Below are 21,368 nucleotides of genomic sequence, written 5' to 3'. Positions count from 1 at the left end.
TGTCAGCCCCACATCCTAAATGGCTCTTCCTGGTAGATAATAAATCACTCAGGGAAACCACCTAACTTTCCCACCATGAAGCTCTCCCGCTTATAGTCCTTCCTACCAAGAAACGCAAACTTGCCAATGGATTTAAACCTCACCTCTGGCTGCAGCCAAATATCTACCTCCACTATATCCCCCCCCACCTTATGCCCCTTGCCCATATAAGACCTCACCTAGCCAGCCCCTGGCCGCTGCTCTCACCATTGTTCTAGACAGCCCGGCACCTGTTCCCTAATAAAGGCCTAGCCTCAGGTGTTCGTGTTTTCGGCTCATTCTCATCCCCTCACTGTGGACTAAAAGTATGAGCTAAAATAAACTTTTCCTCCTTTTAAGTTGTGGGTGTCCCCTGTGATAAGAAAGTAACTAAGACAAAGTTTGTACCAGGAATGGTGCCATAACTGTGACTTTTTCCTGATCATGTGGTTGAGAAGCCTCTGGAACTGGTTTGTGAGGAGTTTGGAAAGATTTAGAAATGCCAGCTGGAGAATCAGACCTAAGAATGCTGTAAACCAAGCTTGAAGGCAGACTCTGGTCAGAACTCAGAAGATCAGAATGGTAATAAAAATGCAGATTGTAAAAAACCAGGTTCAAGAGGTTTCACTCTGGAAAAAGGACTCCACTGACAGTTGGACTCCAGGCTATGTGTTTTATGGTGTGGCAGAAAATTTGTCTACACTTTGCTCATGTCTTGACTTTGAAGGAGACTGAGATTAAGGACAGCAACCTTGCAGAGGAAATTTCAAAACAGCCCAACGCTCAGGCTGTGGTAGGGGTGCTGATCAAGGTTTTAGCCATGTTTAAACTAAAGCAAAAAGTCCATTTCAAAAGTTTTAATTTTCTCCAGAAAGGAAGCACCAGTAAAGTTGGAGTAGAAGAGAGCTTGGCTGCTAAAAAGATTAGGACTTCAAAGAAGTGAAGTATTTTGGATCAGAACAATAGGAAAATGGCTTGAGGGCATCACATGAACCAGGAAGATCCCACTTTCCAGGCTCAAAATTGCTAAACTGAATGATTTTTGCTTTGATAAGAGAGCCTGGGGGCACCATGCACAAAAATGGCCACCTAGAGGGCCAGGGATTTAGCTCAATGTTGCCGCCACTTGCCTTACAAGTGCAAGGTCCTGAGTTCGATTCCGGGTACAAAACAAACAAACAAACAAAATGGCCACCTAGAGAATTTGTCACCAAAATTCAATACATGGTGCTTAGCCACCCAAGCACTTGGGTCTGAAGGCAACCATGATTCAAGAGGGTCTGGCTACTGCTCCAGCTTGTGCCAAACCTTGGTATCATCCATAAAGTGCTGGTTTTATAGGCATGCAGAATACAGGAGTTGTTGGGTCAGGGAGACCTCATCCAGATTTCAGAAGGCCTGGGAAGCTAGGCAGTGTGCCTCCGAGAGGGCAGTGCACGAAGCTGTGAGAGTAAAGCCAGAAATACAGCAGAGACTCTAGAAAGGTGGCAAAGCCAGGAATGTGGAAAGTCTGAAGGAGGCTGAAGGCAGTGAATAGAGTCAGCTGAAGAAAGAGGCCATTAGGATTACAAATGGCAATGCCATGAGAGCAGGGCCACCCAAACTGTTTGGAGCCCAAATCTGGCCATGACCTGGGGCTGGACACAGAGTTACAGGATTTAATGTTTTCCCTGCTGGGGTTTGGTATTGTTTGTTCTCATTAATTTCTATCCCCCATCCCTCCCTTTGGAATGGGAATGTTTACCTTGTGCCATTGTATATAGGCAGCATTTAACATTCTCCTTGGTGTTTACAGGGGCTCACAGCTGAATTTCCTTTGAGTCTCAGAAGAGACTTTAGACTTGGACTTTGGTGACTCTTAAGAGATGGACTAAATGCATTTTGCATAAAGAGAGGTGCAAGAGCCTTTTATGGGTGAGGGCTGGAATGTTATGGTTTATATCTAGGACCTCCCCCAAAGCCTCATGCAATCATAGTTGGGACTTTTGAAAGATGATGGAATTTCCGAGTCTAACAGCTAAATATGATGATAAAAGATAGGGGCTGGGCTGATCAGAACAGGCAGATCCCTGGGTGTGTGCCCTAGAAAGGTCGATCTTCCACCTCAGCTCTTCTGTTTGCTATGTGCTTCCTAGTTCTCACAAGGTGAGCAGCTTTCCTCTGTCATGCCTTCTGCCATGCCTTTGCCTTGAAGCCAGGCAGCTATGGAGTAAAAATGTGAGCCAAAATAAACTTGTCCTCCTTTAAATTGTAGGTGTCAGGTATTTTGTCCCATTGACAAGAACGTGACTAAGATAAATGGCTTAGTTTGCATATAACCTACGCACATCCTCCCATATACTTTTAATCACCTCTAGATTATAGTACTTATAATACATAGTACAATGCAAATGTTATGTATATGGTTGCTATAATATAACATATTGTTTAGGGAACAATGATGAGAAAAAAGTACATGTTCAGCCCAGACACAAATTTTTTCCTAAATATTTCTGATCATATGTTGGATGTGTTCTGTGGATGCAGAACTCATGGACATGGAAGTTGACTGCAAGTGACCATTTATACAGAAGGCTGGAATGTCAAATCAGTTAAGGAACTGTTACATTTAATAGATATGATGACATATGCAGGAGTGGGGAGAAAAAAACTTACACTTTTGGATTATGCCCAACACTGTGATATACACTTTTACTAACAAACAGAGCTGAGTAAAATAAAAGGACTCCATGCCTTCTCCATAAACTGTGACAGATTGTTTTCCACTTGAACCCAAGGTTGTAGGTAAACTTCCACTGAAATATGAACTCAGGTTATTAGTGGTGCTAAGGATTTTTGAGATACGGATATCTTGTAAGAGCAAACCCAAGGAAGTCAGTACTGTAACTAGAAGGCATTGACCATTACATTCTTAAACTGCAAAATATCTGATTGAATCACATGCTTAAGACTGGTGATAATTTTGAAAAAACATTTAATTGTAACTTATGAGTACTCACCACTCTTTAGTTTTCCTTATGTGGAAAACTAAAAGGCATAACTGTAGACACAATCTTTAAAAAATAAGGTTTAGTATTTATTTTCAGATGATTTACTCTCTGGTCTGGATTTCAAAGACTAACAATGTGGACTGAACATTGTTTAAATTTTACAAATGTATGCTTATTATAGAAATTTGGGGAAATATAGAAAAGTGAAATGAAGCAGAAAACAAATTCTCCAGTCAATGGAGATTACCACTATATACATTTTAGTTGGGCTCTATACTTCTCGTTTCTATACTACTTTGACATCCTTAGTCACTTTTAATACGTATTATTTCCTTTGAAGTTTTAAGTTATGTAGTATTGCATTTTATATAGTGCTATCTTTTTAAAAAATTGCCATTATTAAAGACCATCCCAAACATACAGCTTCCTAAAGGCCTTCCTATACTAACGTGCAGCAGACCCAGGAACCGGTAAAGTAAGGGAAGATCATGAACGGAGTAAAAGTATCAGACAATCGCTCAATGAGAGGCAAGATAATAGGGCTAACCAAGCAACACCGATTCCTTGATATAGAACTGATAGATTTCCCTCCAATTTAGGGTGGCTGCTGTATATAATAGCCACCTTCTTTCCAAAATGCCCCTACTCCCACCAAAAGAGTAACCTAATACTTGCTCTCCTCCTAGCAACTAGTGAAGTTACAGGCTCCTCCAGTCCCTAGCCACTACCTCACTCAACCCCACCTCAGCTCCTACAAGCCCCACCCCCGCTCCTATAAAAAGCACTTGCTGTCCTGGCCACATTGCTTTTGTCTCTCTTTTGTTCAGAGACAGCCCAGCAGATTGTCCCTACAATAAAGGCTTGTTGTGGCCTGGTCTGGTCTTGGTTTTTGGCCTTTCACCTGACAAGAACAAAACGTGTCACACGTCAATTTAAGTTCATCTTTGCACCAATCGCACGGGGCTCAGGCTACCTTGGGGTGGCCTTTGAAAAGCTCTGATTCACTTCAGTGGTGGCGTCGGGGTAAAGAAAAACCTGTCCAAGGCCTGTCACCAAAGTCGCTGACATGGGCGGTTCAGGCCAGTGGGTGGCGCTTGCCCACATACCCAACTTCGTCCTGACATCCTGGAAACATTCACCACCCAAGCGCCGAGATCACGCTGCGCATGCGCTATAACAGCCTTTAGGTGTTTCTTCCTTTTCAGTCCCCCGCCTAAATACCTTTCTTTTCTCTCCCCGAGTTCCGGAGTCTTCTCGCTCCTTCCGGTCTCTCGCCCCTAGGCGGCGCCAGCGAACTGCCGCTTCTGGTCACCCATGTCCCGCCCCTTCCGCCTTGCCGGTGGCGGCGGCCCCTGCCCGAGTCTCCTCGGGGTCTGGGGTGGGATCCCCGTGCGGGACGCCTGAGCTGGTAGAGCCGCGCCCCGGGGACCGATGGCGATGAACTGCAACGCCAAAGACGAGGTGGACGGCGGGCCCCAGTGTACGCCGGGGGGCGCCGCGAAGACGCGGAGGCCGGACAACACGGCCTTCAAGCAGCAGCGGCTGCCCGCCTGGCAGCCCATCCTCACGGCGGGCACCGTGCTGCCCACGTTCTTCATCGTCGGCCTCATCTTCATCCCCATAGGCATCGGCATCTTCGTCACCTCCAACAACATCCGCGAGATCGAGGTGAGCGGCGGGCAGGGCCCTCCTCCCGGGGACGGCGGCGACCTCCCTCTTCCTCCCCGGGGAAAGGCAGCACCTTCTCTCTCCCTTCTCCCCTTGCTTTCTGCGGCTGCTTTCTCCCTCTGCCCGGCTTCTGTACTTAATGTCCTGCATTCCTCTTGCCCGGGATTTAAATGGTTGCCAACGGAGTGAATACCGTAGAAAGAGAATCAGGTGGAGATTTTATTTAGTGGCAGTTTGTATGATTCCCTGGGCTCAGAGTGCTGTTCGTCGAAATGAAAAGCGGTAAAAAATAAAGTTATATCAAGATGTAACTCTGAAGGAATCGACAGGATGATGGGATCATTACCTGTGCGGGCACTGTTCCAGGACACAGATGAACACGTTGACCGTGGTTGGGAAAAGACCCAAAGTCCCAAAAGTATTGAATCTTAGGTAAAGTAGTGAAGTCATATGTTACCAGGGCACATTTTAGGACATTCGACGAAAGTGTGCACAGTGCCTTTCAATTTGAGCTAATTACATGTTTTAAGGGCATGATACAGGTTAAAGCTAGCTGGAAGCTTCAATTCTGGTCTTGCTTTTAGGCTTCGTTTATTAATGATCATGTATCACATTCACTGTAATTTTTTTCCTTTCTTGATTTTTAAACTTTACAGAGTCAGTGACCACACACAGGGAATAAATTATGCACTGTCTATTAAACATTTTACTAGTATGATTTTTACTGAACATTTTACTTATAGATGACAGGACAGAAGAACGTACATCGGGGAAGCATTTCGATTTCTGTCAGCAGAAATCATGGTATTTTTATACAGTGATGAAAATGGATTGATAGTACAATGTAAATACTGTATGGTATTCAATATTAAACATCTTTTATCTTCCTTTTATCATATTTGAGTGTTTTTAATCAGCTGAAAGGCAAAGAGCTGATCCCAACTAATCTTGATTTGTTTTATCCTATGCATATATGTATATAGTTTTTTTTGGGTGGGGGTACCGGGGATCGAACTCGGGTCCTTGCGCTTGCGCAGCAGGCGGCGAAACCGCTGAGCTAAATCCCTGGCCCCATGTGTATACTTCTTAATATTTATCTACATGATATAATGGGACTTTCAGAATAATTTTAATTTTTAACCAGGGAAGGAGGGATAACTTTTCCAGTTTAATTTACAGTGTTATCTCTAAAAGCAAGATTGACATTTTTAATCGAACAGTTGCTTACTTAAGTGTTAATTACGATGGCAAAAATAGTATCTATAGGGCCGGAGATTTAGCTCAGTGGTTCCGCCGCCTGCATCGCAAGTGGAAGGACTCAAATTCAATCCCCGGTACCAAAAAAAAAAAAAGTATCTATAGCATAAGTAGGTTTTAAATCTTCCACTAAGGATTCTGAATATAAGAACTAGGGAAAGTGTCATGTATATTTTTTAAGTAAGCGTTTTAATTTATTTTATTTTTTTTTTTAAATCTCCCTAGTAGTCTGCAAATGTAGTCAAAATCCAAAACTTTTTGGGTGTGTCATGTTGAGACTCAAAATGTTTGGATTTTGGTGTTTTGGATTTCAGAATTTTCAGATTAAGATGTTCACCCGGTGAAGTCTATGAAAATATTCCAAAATCTGAAAACCTTTCAAATCTGAAACATTTCCTGTTCCAAAAATTTTGGATACTCAACTTGTACCTATTCTTCATCCACACTAGGGTCACATATATCAGACCATGCATGGACTCTAGCTGATATCATGAAGAGCTGGGTCAAGTTCAGCCACTTTAGCTCAGATTCTTGGAAATTAATGTAATTTTCTGAACCTCAGTTTCTTCATCTCTAGAACAAATAAAATAATACGTATCTTCCAAAATGTAAGAATTAGAAGCAATATAGATAAGAGGTGTGGCACTAAGTTAAGTGGGAGATGAGAAATAGATTGAGCTTTGGCTGTAAACTAGTTAACGATATAGTACTATAAAATTGAGAAACCCAGGAATGTTGAGTCCTAGTTTTAAGCTTTCACCGTACACTAAGGTCCCTACTGCAGTGATAAAAAGAAGGAAATAATTTAACATTAGAAATCTGAGTCACTTTATTTAAAATTTTTAGATACTTAAGATAAAAATAGCAATAATTTCCAATTTTCTATGAATGAGCATTTACTGAATTATGTGCAAACTTCTGAAAATGCTTATCAAGTATAATATGAAAAGAAATATTTAACTTCCTTAAAAATTTTGGGTTCTAGAGTAAAATAAGGTTCTTACACCAGCTAGTTGGGAAATGGACATTTCTTAAACAGTTCTCATGCGTAAGCATAATTTCAAGTTGCCTGAAGGTGTGCTGCAGCTTGGCTGCTCAGAAGGGCACTGACGTTGAATCAGAGTAGTAGAGCCGAAGTTCCAGCTCTTACTCACTGGTTTGATATCACAGGCATGGTTTTGAGTATAGTTTCTCTACTTTGACAAATCAGTAGATTCAGAGAGCATGATCTCTAAAGATGCTGTTGGACTGTTGAAATTCTTTGAGTTCTGACTTAAATGTGCCTTATAAAAAAATGTTGCATGTTCATGTTATATTGCCATTGAAACTAGAGGAAATGAAAATTAGAAATAACTGGGAATTTTATACCAACACTGGCATACAGTTGTGCAGATCAGATCTGATAAATGTATATGTGTGTGTATATATGCATATATATGAAGTAAGAATATTAAATATCTAAAATGTGGCTCCAAATTGGGTTTGGAGTTATCAGAAAAACCTAGGGAGCTTTCCACGCTTGTTTCTGCCTGTTCTCTACCTTTTTTTCCCTGGTGCTGGGGATGGAAACCAGGGTCTCCAGCATGTGCTGTGCCGTTAGGCTATTCCCCTAGACCCTCTACCCTTTGTTAATTACTAGTTTAGATTAAAATATGTTGAGGGCTGTTTAAAAGTACAGCAAATAGATTATGAGAAGTTCTTACCTGCATTGATTTTGTACTAGAAGTTGCTCACATATGTTTAGTTTCTTTATTTTTGAAATTTTAAAACCTTGCTGTATTAGTTCAAATTACAAGGGCAAAGGAGACTTACATCAAAATGTATGGCTTACAGTGCTAAGATCAGAGATCTAGAGTTTTACAGTAAACCTAGTGGACCTTTCATACTCTCCTAGAAATGTTGTACTAAAAATTACTTACAGGGCCGGGCATTTAGCTCGGTGGTTCCACCACCTGTCTCACAAGCGCAAGGTCCCGAGTTCGATCCCCGCTGCCAAAAAAAAAAAAAAATTACTACACTTATCTTGTGCTTCGGAAAGGTATGAAACAAAAAAGTGCTTTTATATTTTAATGTAGATATTCAGTAACATATTCCTCCTCTTTTAGGCTTATGTTTTTGGGTTGTTTTTCGATTTTACAAATTAAGTAAAATGCTTTTAGAAAACTATAGTTAATTTTATCATTCATGAGAAAATATTTTAAATATTTAAATCTTTTCATTCAGTATGAGGATTTAATATTTTCATTTATTATTGGGAGCAAGGGACTAGTATTTCCTTTAATTTGGTAACTTAGGAGTCAGGTACATGTTTTTACTACAGAGGTGATGGTTTTCTAGTCAGGGCCTTTCATGAGGCTGAGACATGGAGCTAATTTGAAAAAGATAAGATAATGAAGTTTTTCTTAACTTTTGCGAAGGTTGCAGAGTGAAGTTATATATTTTCAGATTAGTATTTAGGAAGCTTGGCAGGGTGTTAGGCTCCTAGAGTCTCAACTACTTGGGGAAGCTGAACAGGAAGATCCATTGAACTCAGGAGTTCAGGGCCATTCTGGGCCACATAGTGAGACCATGTCTCAAAATGAAATAATTAGAATATTAGAATTTAATTAGAATTCGAATTAAATAATTAGAATCAGATAAGAATGTTATGCAGAGTAATATTCAAAATTTAGAAACTAAATATTTATGTATGTCAAATCACTATTTCCTAAGGTACCTTTTTTGAGATTTTGGTGAGAGAAACTCCCAACTTGCCTCTTTATATTTACTGCCCTCACTTGTTTAATCCAGATTATTTTGTTTTCTTAGTTTCGTTTTAAGAAGATTAAATTTCTCATCTGTGTTTAGTAATCTTTACAGTCTTTAGTAAAAGTTAAGGAAAGATAAGTTGCTTTTAGAAACAGTAGTTAAAAGAAAAGGTATTAAAAATTTTAGAAATTTAATTAAATTTAATTTTGTGGCATTGGAATTGAGGGCTTTTCCATTGAGCTACATCTCCAGTACCTTTTTTAAAATTTTGAGACAGGGTCTTGCTAAATCACCAAGTTGTCTAGGCTGGCCTCAAACTTGTGATCCTCCTGCTTCAGCTTCCCAGAGTGCTGGGAGCACAGCTAAGATTAGACATTTTAAAAATTAAGAAGTTTGTAGATTTTAATATTTAAAATGATTGTAGCTACTAAAAAGTGAACCTTTGGAAATTAAAAGGTTTGTGGTGTTAATGTTTTTGTTTGTTTCTGAAGTAACTTTAGTACTTACAGCAGTGGATGGCAAAGTAAATGTGACCTACTTGAGCATTTTGCATGGCCCAAAAGCTAAGAGTGGTTTTTTGCACATGATCATTTGCAGTCAGTTTCATGATAGAGAATGTCATCTATTATTCTAAATGTTACTTATCCTCCCCCTCAAAAACTCCATTCTTCTGTGAGTTTTTAATTTTTTTTTTTTTTTTTTTTTGGCACTGGGGATTGAACTGGGGACCTTTCGCTTGTGAGGCAGGCACCGGAACCACTGAGCTAAATCCCCAGCCCTAAAACTCCATTCTTCTTGTGAATAGATCTTTGCTACCCCAAAATTATATATAACTATTATTATTACATTTCTAATTTCATTAATTTCAGTAAAAATTAGTTCTCTCTTATGTAAATACTTACATAAAACCCTCAAGCTTGCTCCTTGGTCTGCAAAGCCTAAAGTATTTATTTTCTGGATCTTTACAGAAAAGAAATGCCTGCCTTTAATTTAGAGTTTTAAATAAACATACTGGCAAATTTAACATTTGCTACAAAAATGGCTATGTTTAAGTCACATGTTTAATCCTCAGTAGTCATTTCAGGTAGGTGTAATGATCCCCAGTAATTGCTTGTGTTCTACCATGTTTGTAGAGTTAGTAGCTATAAATTACCTTAGGTAAGTTTAACATTCATCTTGGCTCATGTAACACCATTCTTCATTTCTTCGTCACTGGTAAAAGTCAAGCTGCTTAAACAGAGTTGCTTTTCAAAAAAAATTTTTTTTTTTGATTCCCAGTCATCTTCATTAGAACCTCCACATGGGGTCTTCAGTGTGAAATAATCAGTTCATGAGGGATACTTAAAATGCCATTTTAGACATAATCTGATTAATTCTTCAAATGATTTATCTTATTACTCAGCATTTTGTTGAATGTCCTGTTTATGTCCTATATTGATTTCCTTTTAGATAAATTTACATTCAGAATGGAAGCTTTCCAGTCCTCTAAAGTATAAAAATTGCTTGCCCTTCAAATTGGTTGCCCTTCAAATTCCTCATTTCCCACCACATTAAATTTAGAGTTGGTTTCTTAGGAATAGGATGTATTTTTAGAAATGCACATTTGACATAGGGGGACAGTTAACAGTGGTAACAAAACAAAGCTGAGAAATATGGTAACTATTCACTAATCTGCTTGTCTATGTCTGTTCTGTTTTTTCATTTGTTTTATGCTCAGTTTTCTGGACATGTATAGTGTAAAGACTTTGTTGCTAGTATAGAGATCTCTTTAGTTAGTCGCTTTTCAGTAATGTACCTTGGATGAGGCTAACCATAGTCCTTTGCCTCTGCCCCAAGATCTGTCCGCGTTGGTTAATTTGGTAGAGGAGGATGCAGTGTAATTGGCCCATCACCAAGTTTCCTGTGAATGTACCCTAGTATTGTTAATGTCACCAAGGTGTTCTGGGTGTTGGTTTACAGAAAAAATCCATAAATAGCAACAATTATGTGACCCTGGTATAAATCAAGCAAATCACCCAAGACAAATTGGGAATTGACATACCATCAGAATGAATTATGTACCACCCTTAAGCATAGGTCTGTGCTAGATGCAGGCACCAGCAAACAGTAGGAGTAGGGTGAGGAAGCCAGTACTGCAGGTTTCAAATCCAGAGCAACTCAATCTAGGCCTGGCCTCTGGCAATGGGGTCTGGGCCTGTTTCTTTTAGCTCCAACCTCTCAGGTGGTCTCTTTCCAGCCTGCTCTCTAACCTCAGCTCTCTCTCACTCAGTCACTGTGGAAATGTAACACTGGGAGCCCTGAAATGAAGCTGTGTGGCTACTCTGAGTCCCGGGTTCAGATAATCAATCCTTCCCCAGAATGGTATCTGACCAAGCACTTTCTCCACTGATGTGTTGGGCATTTGGACTGGCGTCACTCACCAGCTGTTACCTGTTGTTATTATTTCTTTTGGTACCAGTGATTGAACTAGGGACCTTACTCTTGCAAGGCAGGCAGTGGAACCACTGAGCTAAATCCTTGGCCTGTTGCCTGAAGTACTCCCATGGAAACAGAATCCCATGCTATCCCAGGAGATCACAGCATTCACTTTGTCTCTATAGGTTCATTCTCCCTTTTGTAGGAGCTAGGAGCCAGGAGCAGGGAGCTAGAAGATTGTCTCTTCCCTTCTCTACATGGCGTTGTCTCTTAATTTCTCTGTAGCTTTTAATTTTCTTGTTAGATCTTTCCTGGTTCCAGAGATCTACTCTCATTTTTTCTTCCCCAAGTTGTTATTTTCCAGTGTTTGGATTCTGAATCTCAGAGAGGTTGAGTTGTTGTCCCTCACGAGCCAGTTTTTCACATCCTGAGTCTTCATACAATACTTGCCATTAGTATTCTGTCTATTCTATTTTGCTTCAGTTTATTTATTATTTGGATTTAAGTTAACAGGCAAGTTTCCAGACTTCATTATATTGTGAACTATGCCTTGTGTACTTTTGGCATTGAAATGCCATTAATTAAAAAAAAACAAACTGTCCCTTATTTCACTTAGTAACTTCTAAGATTAGAACTAATACATTGGCATCAATTTTGGTATTTTGAAACCTGAAGGGTTGTTATTCCCAACACATTTTATTGTAATCTGGACATTAGGTCAAGCTACCCTTGAATTTTAGCTGACAAAGGATATAGTGAGTGTTTGATGGTCAAAGCGCATAAACTGAATTCAATTTATCAAGAATTTTAATCAATGTTGGGTATTTTCAGTATACAGAGTGAGTGGCCATAGTGGGTGATGGAAAAAGTTTGGGGCCACAGCCTTCTTTACTTTTTTCAGTAGAGACCTTTCTTACGGAGTTTAGAATCTTTTTGGAAAGATGAGACAAACATATAACAGGAAAAGTAAGCTTTACTGTGTTGAGTGGCACACACAGAATAACCTTAGTACAGTAGTTCAAAGAAAGATAAGATCACATGTGTCTCCAAAAACTGGGGAAATCCAGGAATAGGGCATATAGCTGGAATTTGAAGGGCAAATAATATGTCTAAAGGAGAAGTTTCAATACGTTCCAGTAAAGAAGATTCATGTGAGCAGTGACTTAGTGGCAGGAAATCAAAAGGTGTATAAAGAAAATAAGGGATAAGGGCAAATTAGCTGGTGCCAGATTGTGGATAGTCTTGGATATTTGATAGCACATGCATTAAACCAGGAAAGTGGTGTGACGGACACAATATATACTGGGTAGGATTGAGTTCAGTAATGAATAATCAAGCTTTGGATTCTCATGTGTAATGTCAAAAACATAATATGGAGGCAACAGGGAGGCTATGTACTGAGTCCTCACTATGAATACTTTACTGTCCTGACATTCTGAGGGATTTGCTCTCATGTGAAAGGTTCAGGATGGAGGCTTGAGTTCTGATTGGCATTTCAGGGCCTATGTAGAAGAATGGATGAAGAAGAAGGGACTTGAAAAGAAGGTTCTTGGAAGGTTCTGCCACACACCACCACCACTTAATTACAAGGCCACTAGCTAGAGGTTGGAAATTGTAGTTTTTATTTTGAAAAAAAGGTTTCCTGCTGGTAAGAAAGTTTTGTATTGTGGAAGAGAGGTAGCATGGACATTGTGGTGGGAGGTTTACCTTATACTTCACAGGAAGGTGGACCCTGGTGATAGGAAGATTTGTCTGATAAAATGGTATGTCAGCTGGACGAGAGCTGGATCCAGATGGTTTAGATAGAGTAAACAATGATTCCATTTTTATACTGATACAGTTTTGAATAAAACTTATTTCATAGTAAAAGTGTTATGTGAAGAGCAAATTAGGTATATGACTTTACTCAAAAGTTTAAAAATATGTAATAAAAATATTGAATATCATCGTCTTCCTCTTCTTTAACCTGTTTTTCCATCACTTCAGCATATAAATGTGTCCCAGTTTCTCCTCTTAACAAAAAAATCCTGTGTTGTCTATTCAATTATAAAACTATCAGTAGTGACTTTTTTAGAGTTCACTCTACTAAGAATTTTATGTACATCATGTCAGTTATTTTTTTTTCAGAATTTTAAATTTCCATTCTTTCTAAAATACCTTAGATAATATTTCTTCCCTATATCTTTTTAAAATATTATTTTATTGGTACATGTTTGCAGTACATGAAATTTACATTCACCTTAGGGAGTGTACATAACAGTCTTGATTCTTTTTTATTTCTGTTTCCCTCCTCACCCACCTCCCCTTTCAAGATCCCCTTTCCCATTTTCATTATTATTGTTATATTATTAATGTATATTTTTAGTTTATGTTTATGTCATGTAATGTTTACATTCACTGTGGGTATTTGGTACATGTATATCACACATCTTAAATCTTATTACCCCATCTCACCGCCACTGTGGGTCTCTTGGACCCCTCTCCATTTGCAAAAGATCTGTCTCCCTGTTTCTTTTTACTAGTCTTTTATTTCACTCTTTATTTGTACTTTGCATTACTAAAATGAAAGAAACCATACAGTATTTAACCTGTATGTCTGATTTATTTCACTTAATATTTTCCAAGAGTATCCATTTTCCTATAAATATCTCAAGTTATTCATCTTTATAGCCAAGCAGTATTTCATTATCTATAGATGCCATATTTGCTTTATCCATTTGTCTGTTCATGGACACATAGCTTTCAGGATTTAGCTATTATGAATTGTGCTGCTGTAAACACTGGTATGCATGTATTGCTACAATGTGTTGTCTTTTGCTCTTTTGGAAAGATACCTAGAAGGGGAATAGCTGGGTCAAATGGAATATATTTTTAGTTATTTGAGAAATCTCTTAATTTCCATTTTAAGGCACTGCCAGTCAAAATGTCAATAGCATTTCTCACAGAAGTAGAAAAAACAATTCTAAAATTCATATGGAAACACCAGAAAGCCAGAATAGCAGAAGCAATCTTGGGTAACAAGAGTAAAGCAGGAGGCATCACATACCTGACTTCAAGTTATACTACAGAGGTGCAGTGATAAAAACGGCATGGTACTGGTACAAAAACAGACATGTGGATCAATGGAACAGAATAGAAGATGCAGAAACATCCTCAGACACATTCAGCTATTTGATCTTCAACAAAGGAGCCAAAAACATATGTTGGAGAAAAGATAGCCTCTTTAGCAAATGGTGCTGGAAGAACTGGCTACCTTTATGCAGAAAATTGCAGCTAGACCCATGCCTCTCACCATGTAGTAAACTAAAATCAAAATGGATAAAATATCTAAACATTAAAACAGAAACAACCTACTGAAAGATAAAATAGGTAACACTCTTGGAATCATAGGCATAGGCACTGGGGATTTTGGAATGTTTCCCCCAGAGATAATGTGGGAAGAGTGGACTACTTTATTATAAAATTTTATTTCAACTCTCAGAATTAAAGATAGTCCTGAATGATGGCTACTTATCATAACAAAGTTCTTTTGAATCTATATTTTAGATTGAATTCATTGTCCTGTTTAAAATATTAGCACATTAATAATTGGTGCCAATTTTATTTTAAAATATGTCTTTTAAATTGACTTCCATGTTTAAATTATGATAGGGTGCATGTTAGTTGAGATTATAAGAAGCAACAGGTTTAGTCTGATTGTAAGAAAGCAGTTTTGGAGGTAGATAGATCTGATTCTGAGCGGGTTGAATTATGTTACCCCCAAATACTGTATTGAAATCCTAACTGGGTAACTGTGATGTAACATTATTTGGAAATAGAGTCCTTGCAGGGGTAATCGTGTTAAAATGAGGTCATTAGGATGAGCCCTATCCAATATGAGTGGTGTGTTTATAAGAAGAAAACAGACACACATAGAGAAGATGGTGTGAAGTCACAGAGAGAGAGAGAACACCATGTAACAGCAGGGAGAAAGGTGAGGTGATGCCACTGCGGACCAAAGAACCTCAGAGATTCTGCATTGGCCAGAGCCTAGAAAGAAGAAGGAGGGAAGTCTCACAGGGAGTATGACCCTGCTGACACTTGGAATAATGGGTTGTAGCCTCCAGAACTATGAGAGAATAAATTTCTCTTATTCTAAAACATCTAGTTAGTGGCAATTTGTTACAGGAGCCCTGGAAAATTAATGTAGACATTCAACTGTTTGGTCTCAGGACTTAACCTCTGAATATCATTTTTCTCATTTGTAAAAGACTAGGAATAGTTCTGACATGCAGTAGGCATTTGGAATGTAATAGATGTCTTAGTTATTGGTATCCTTCAGAGATGATTTATGTCTTTCCGAATTCACTGACCATTTCTAAGTGTGAGGTTGAGACTCACTGATCAGATTAGTAGAGCTCTGCCTCATGGTTCCCACTTAGATTCTCTAATTTACCAAAGCATGATGATTTTGTGTGAACCATCGAATTTTTTGAGGAAGTAAAAACTGAACTTTTATGTAGCTGTAAGTTTAGAACTGAATTTCTGATGATTCTTTTTGGATGAATCTTCAAGCATAAAATCTAACAGTGATTATGAATTTTTAACATATTTACTGCTCCCTTTTACAACACTAAATAATTTAAACATGGCTTATTTTTTCATTAGTATATATGTTTGGAATACATAGTAAATACATTTATTATGGAGGAATTGGTACGTATCCGTTCTGCACCTTGATCCTTTTTTACTTCCCCTTTCACTCCCCTTCCTCTCTCCTCTTACCCCCAGATCCCCTTTCCATCTTCCAGAGAACCAACTGTTTGATTCATTGATGTTTTGTTACTGTTTTTTTTTTTTTTTGTCTCAGTTTCATTACTTTCTGCTCTGATCTTTATAATTTCTTTCTCTTCTATTTCAGATTTGGATGGTTCTTGTCTTTCCAGAATTTTGAGATATCTTTAGCTTGTTTATTTTGGATCCCTCTATGCTTTTTTATGCATGCATTTAGTTATAAATTTACCTCTTAGAAATGCTTTCATTGTGTCCCACAGGTTTTGATATGTTGTGCTTCCATTTTCATTTGATTCTAGAAATTTTTTTATTTCTTCCCTAATTTCTTTTATGATCCATTGATTACTCAATAATGTAGTATTTAATCTCCATGTATTTTTGTAGTTTTGTGGCTTCTTTTGCTATTCATTTCTGCTTCATTCCTCTATGATCTGATGGCATGGAGAGGATTATTTCAGTTCTTTTGTGTTTATTTTAGCATGCTTCATGGCCTAAAATATACAGTAGTATATTTTGGAAAACGTTCCATTTACTTTTGAGGAAAATGTACAGGTATATTCTGTTGTTGGATGAAATACTCCGTAGATATCATTGAAGTCCCTTTGTGCAGTGGTATGGTTTAACTCTGATGTTTACTTTTTGATTTTTGGGGGGAAATGTGGCTAATTGTGAGAGTGGGGTGTCGAAGTACCCCACTGTAATTATATTGATGTTTATCTGTAATTTTAAGTCCAATAGTTTTATTTTATGAAGTTGGGTGAGCTGACATTTGGTGCAAAGATATTTTCAATTGTTAGCTTTTCCTGTTGAATTGTTTCCTTTACCAGTATGAAGTGGTTGTCTTAGACTCTATTCTGATCAGTTTTGGCTTGAAATCTTCTGTGTCTGAAAATAAAATAGGTTCTCCTGCTTGGTTTGGGGCATCGCTTGAATGGAGAATCATTTTCCATCCTTTCGCTTTCAGTCTGTGTACATCTTTTTGGATGAAGTGTGTCTCCTGTAGGCGATACATACTGCATTTCATTTTTTGACTGGGGAGTTGAGACCACTGACATTGAGAATTATTATTGTAAGGTATTTATTAAACCTTGTCATGGCATTATGTTTATAGTTCTGATTCTTTTCTTTTCTTTTTTTCTTTTGTTTAACTGCTCTTTGAGCTTTTTGGTGCTGGTAGCCTCCCTTAAGCATTTTCCTTTAAGCATTTTCTGCAGTGCTGATTTAGTGGTTATGTATTTCTTTAAGATTTATTTCTTTTGGAAAGTCTTTACATCTCTGAGAGTTTTGAAGACTAATTGTGCAGGATATATAAGAGCCTCATTGACAGCTATTTTCTTTTAGGACTTGAAAATCTTTGCTTCAGACTTTCCTGGACTTTAAGGTTTATGCTGAGAAATCTGCAGTTTGCTGATGGTCTTGCCTTTATAAGTTACATGCTGTTTTTCTCTAACAGCTTTTAGCATTTTTTCTTTAGCAATTTTTCCTTTATTCCTATAATTCTGAGTTGGTTTTTTTGAGTCATCTAACAGCTGGTAGATCCAGCTTAAATGGTATCTTGTCATTTTTAGGGTATTGTTGAAGTTATGATCTTCTATATCCACCTAGTCATCTATTTCTTACACTGTCCACACAGTGGTCAAGTCTGCTACCCTTGCTTTCTTATCATACTTTCTTATTCTTTACTGAAGTGGTCATTTATGTCTTGTATTGTCACGCTTACCTTAGTTTATTGTTGATCATTTGGCTTTTGAGTTCTTTGCCTTTAGCTTCTTCTACTTTAGTGTCTTTGAGTTCAGCTTTTGGAGAGTTAAGGGTTTGGGGATCATCTTGTTGCCTTCTTTCTCACGTTTCTATTGTTTTTGTGGGTTGAACATCATTTAGGTTAGAGAAACTCTTACTACTATGGAGATCTTTTTAGTTAGATTCTGTCTCCTTGGGTTTGGTTATGCTTTGTTGTTTATACCTCTCTTCAACCTATTTGGCATAGTATTCGAGGGTCTTAGTGTCCAGCCTTCTTATGGGAGCTTGATCCCCATCACCACTTGTGTTTGCAGAGACAGGACCTCCTCCTCAGGAGCTGGGTTAGTGTTCCAGACTGCTTCATTCTTTTCTCTGCATTGTCTTCAATTTCTCTGTTGTTTCTAGTTTGCCTGTTGGTTCTTTCCTTTTGTGTGATGACTACACTGTAGGTATCATTGCTTTGTAAAGCAACTAAGTTACTCTGGTATAGTCCTGCTTCTCTGTATTTGGGAAAGGGCATATTTTTCTACGTTGATCTTGTCTATTTAATAAAAAGGAAGCATAAATACTTCTAAAAATGTGTTCATTATTCCAGGATACCCTGCTGCCTCATTGTGGCCCTTTTACTTCTCTTACTCTTAAAATCCATATTTACCTTCTTTTCTACGAGGGCCTGCCTACATTACACAAATTAGTCTCCAATAGTAGTAATCGCAGTGGAAGATTTAGTGACTTTTTTTTTAAGAGTAGGAAGTTTATTGGGGAGTAAGAATAGCTCCTGAGAGACAGGAGGGGTCTGAAGTGGGTTGCCACTGAAGCCATCTCTCAGAGAATATTTTATAGAGCAAAGTTAGGAGGTGGGTACAATGTGGATCAAACTATAATCAACCAATAAGATTATAAGTATAGCTGCTTAGCTAATATTGATTCAATAGGGAGTCAGGGCACATAGGAAGGGAATGTGGATGACATCATTAACTTTGGTGGATCATCTGTAGCCTTAGTCTTGTCTTTAGTCTTAGTCTTAATAGTCTTAGTAGGTGGGAGACAATGGCCCACTGTAATGAGATAATGGTCTATTTCTATGGAAATCTCAAAAGGATGGTACCAATTACAGTATAATCTCAAATTTTCATTCATTCCTTAGGGGAGTGTGTAAATCTGGCCATTGTGAGTTTCATGTCGAGGTCTTGCCTTCTTCAGATGCATCTCCTGCCAATTTTAATGTGTTCTCATCTCCTGCACTAACTTCCTTGAAAGCCCAGTCCCTTTCTGACTGTATATTAATTTTTATCTAACTTAGCTGTCTATAATATTAACCCCTCTGAAGAACTATCCCTAACTGCAGTTAGGGGAGAATGGGTGAAGTTTCAATCTAGCTGCTTTGAGCTGAGAGAGGTCGGTATAGGGGAGACCACAGTCTCCAGAGAGGTAATCTCATGGTCCTTGGATAGAAGTCATGTTGTAGTTTAGCAGTTATGAACTCCTTTTACAGGGTCAGTCTAGTGGATCCTGGTAAAAGGAGTCTGGTATATTTGTTTTTGGTTCCATCTGCATGATCACTTAGTGTTTGGCAGCTTTAGGCGAGAATAAACAAGTTTTTCCAAGAAATTAAAGCACATATGACCAAACCATGAGAACTAGAATGGAAAGACAGATTGGAGAAAAGAGACACATCCAGATACTGCTCTTAAGGGATTGGAATAGCAATTGTCACACTGGCTCTTAGACCTTTCTTCTTACTGATTGAAGCTATCTATAAGTCTGATATTTCTTTGTCACAAGTCTCTCCAGTTAGAAGATGATGGTTTTGAAGGAATTTGAGCGAAGGAATTTTAAGACTCTTGCTGAGCTTTTATGGCTTTCACTGTAGCTTTGTAGCTTATTGAACCATTGCAGAGGTCAGCTACAGGTGTAGCTGGAAACTGACAGCAGGGGTCAGTGACTAGAGCCCATTTCTGTATCTAGCCTTTTTTACTATAGTATTATTCTTACACATCTTTTGGTTATACTTTTTGCTGGGTGTTTAAGACCAAATTAAAGTGAGACCTGTGTTAATCAAAATTAACATCTTACTATCAATCAAGGTCAGTTAAGAGTCTTCAGGCATTACTTTTGGAGCCTCTTAGCTCATCTGTCAGTGTCAGCTGCCAGGATGGGTTACAGTCTTGCTTGACCACGTAGCTTCCAGTGAAAGCATGGGAGACATTTTTCTCCGTCTTTTGTGACCCTCCTTTTTGGCACACTGTGCATTGGTTGACTCCTGTTCTCTGGGTTACAACAGTCTCCCTGCTCAGGAAGTTGGGTGATTCACCAAAGTTGTAAGATTTTGTAGCAGAGGTCCTCTCATGTCCTAGGTCCTTGTTGACCTTGGAGGGTCAGGGCCAAAATATTGGCTTAGCCCAGTTATCTTTCTAGTTTTGGTCTCCAAACCTCAGTGTTTGAACACCCAGAAGAGAAGATCAGTTACATCAGTATTATAGTGGGAGCAGTTGGTTTAATTTTATGATCTTATCTAGATATTGAGCATCTTGAAGTATATAGTGTGACTGATGAACTGTTATTTCTTTACCAATCATAGTTGTCTTAAAAGTTGAATCCCTGCAGAATGTTAACAAATAAGAATTATAAAATTTTACAAGGAAACTTGACATCAGGCGGCACATAGCATTTTAGCATGACATTCATCATGCATTATTATCTCTGAAACACATTTAAATGTCTATCTCAGTATAGAGTAGCTCTTTAGTCAATTATCTTTAATTACAAGATATTAAATGACATAGAGAAACTGTTACCTAATTTGTTATCCTTTAACCATTTTTTGTTACCAGAGTGATATTTAAGTAGAATGTACTTGTTTATAGATGTACTTTATAGATTATTAATTGACATTGTCTGGACTACACAGTGTTTAGGGGCCTCTAACTGTTACAACACAATTATATAACATTCACATAAGCCTGAGAACATATCTGCATCCTCTGATTGATTGTTTCATGCTGGACCAGCATGTACATTCCACAACAAATAACTGGAATGCAAGTAAGGGAGTACCAGATATTTGAGCTTTAAAAGTTTACTACCATAAACAACTTTAACCTGAAAGTCACCAGTATGATAAGATGTTTTTAGTTTCACATCTTTGAAGGCCTGTACACTTGGGAAACACAAATGTACCATATAATATTCCATGAGGTGGGGTCGGGGATTTAGCTCAGTGGTTCCACCACCTGCCTCACAAGTGCAAGGTCCTGAATTTGATCCCTGGTACCAAAGGGAAAAAAAAAATTCCATGAGGTTATATAAACAGTGGACTTTGTATTTATAAAACCAGTCTTTGGATATTCTCTTGAATACCCAACAACCTGGATGGAAATATGTTACTAACTTTAAAGACATCTTTACTCTTACCAAGTGATGTAAATTAGCCTACTGTTGAGCTATATGAACCACCAGCATTTAAGATAAATGTTTTGAGTATTTATTTATCTGTAAGCCAATTAAGTAAACTTTTGGAGGGTAATGTATACGTAAATGTTAACACACAGAGACATACATATTAACCTAAGAAATATGTAACCTTTATGCTATCAAACTTTAAGATTTTATTCCTATGTAAGCCTGTTAGTCTTTATCTGGTGATATTTTAAATGAGTTTGGCTACTCTTAAAACCTATATAAATGGTTTTCCATGGAAATCTCAAAAAGAGGGCCCCCCCCAAAAAAAAGGAAGAAGAAGAAAATGAAATTGTTGAG

The 21,368-nt window shown here is 38.2% G+C and overlaps 1 protein-coding gene across 1 annotated transcript in view; it reads left to right on the top strand.

Moving 5' to 3' along the window:
* Positions 1-4,317: 4,317 nt before the first annotated feature.
* Positions 4,318-21,368, top strand: part of LOC101724989 (cell cycle control protein 50A) — a 37,628-nt gene continuing 20,577 nt past the window's right edge. The window contains exon 1 of the mRNA XM_021243756.2: positions 4,318-4,676. Within this exon, the coding sequence (XP_021099415.1) occupies positions 4,440-4,676 (237 nt within the window). The 5' untranslated portion in view covers positions 4,318-4,439. The remainder of the gene's footprint in view (positions 4,677-21,368) is intronic.

This window comes from Heterocephalus glaber, unplaced genomic scaffold, assembly GCF_053883595.1.
Source record: "Heterocephalus glaber isolate CG9 unplaced genomic scaffold, H.glaber_assembly_v1.0 deba00000818, whole genome shotgun sequence".
NCBI lineage: Eukaryota > Metazoa > Chordata > Mammalia > Rodentia > Bathyergidae > Heterocephalus > Heterocephalus glaber.
Note: the sequence above shows the minus strand (reverse complement) of the source record. Positions and strands in the feature narration are given on the sequence as shown.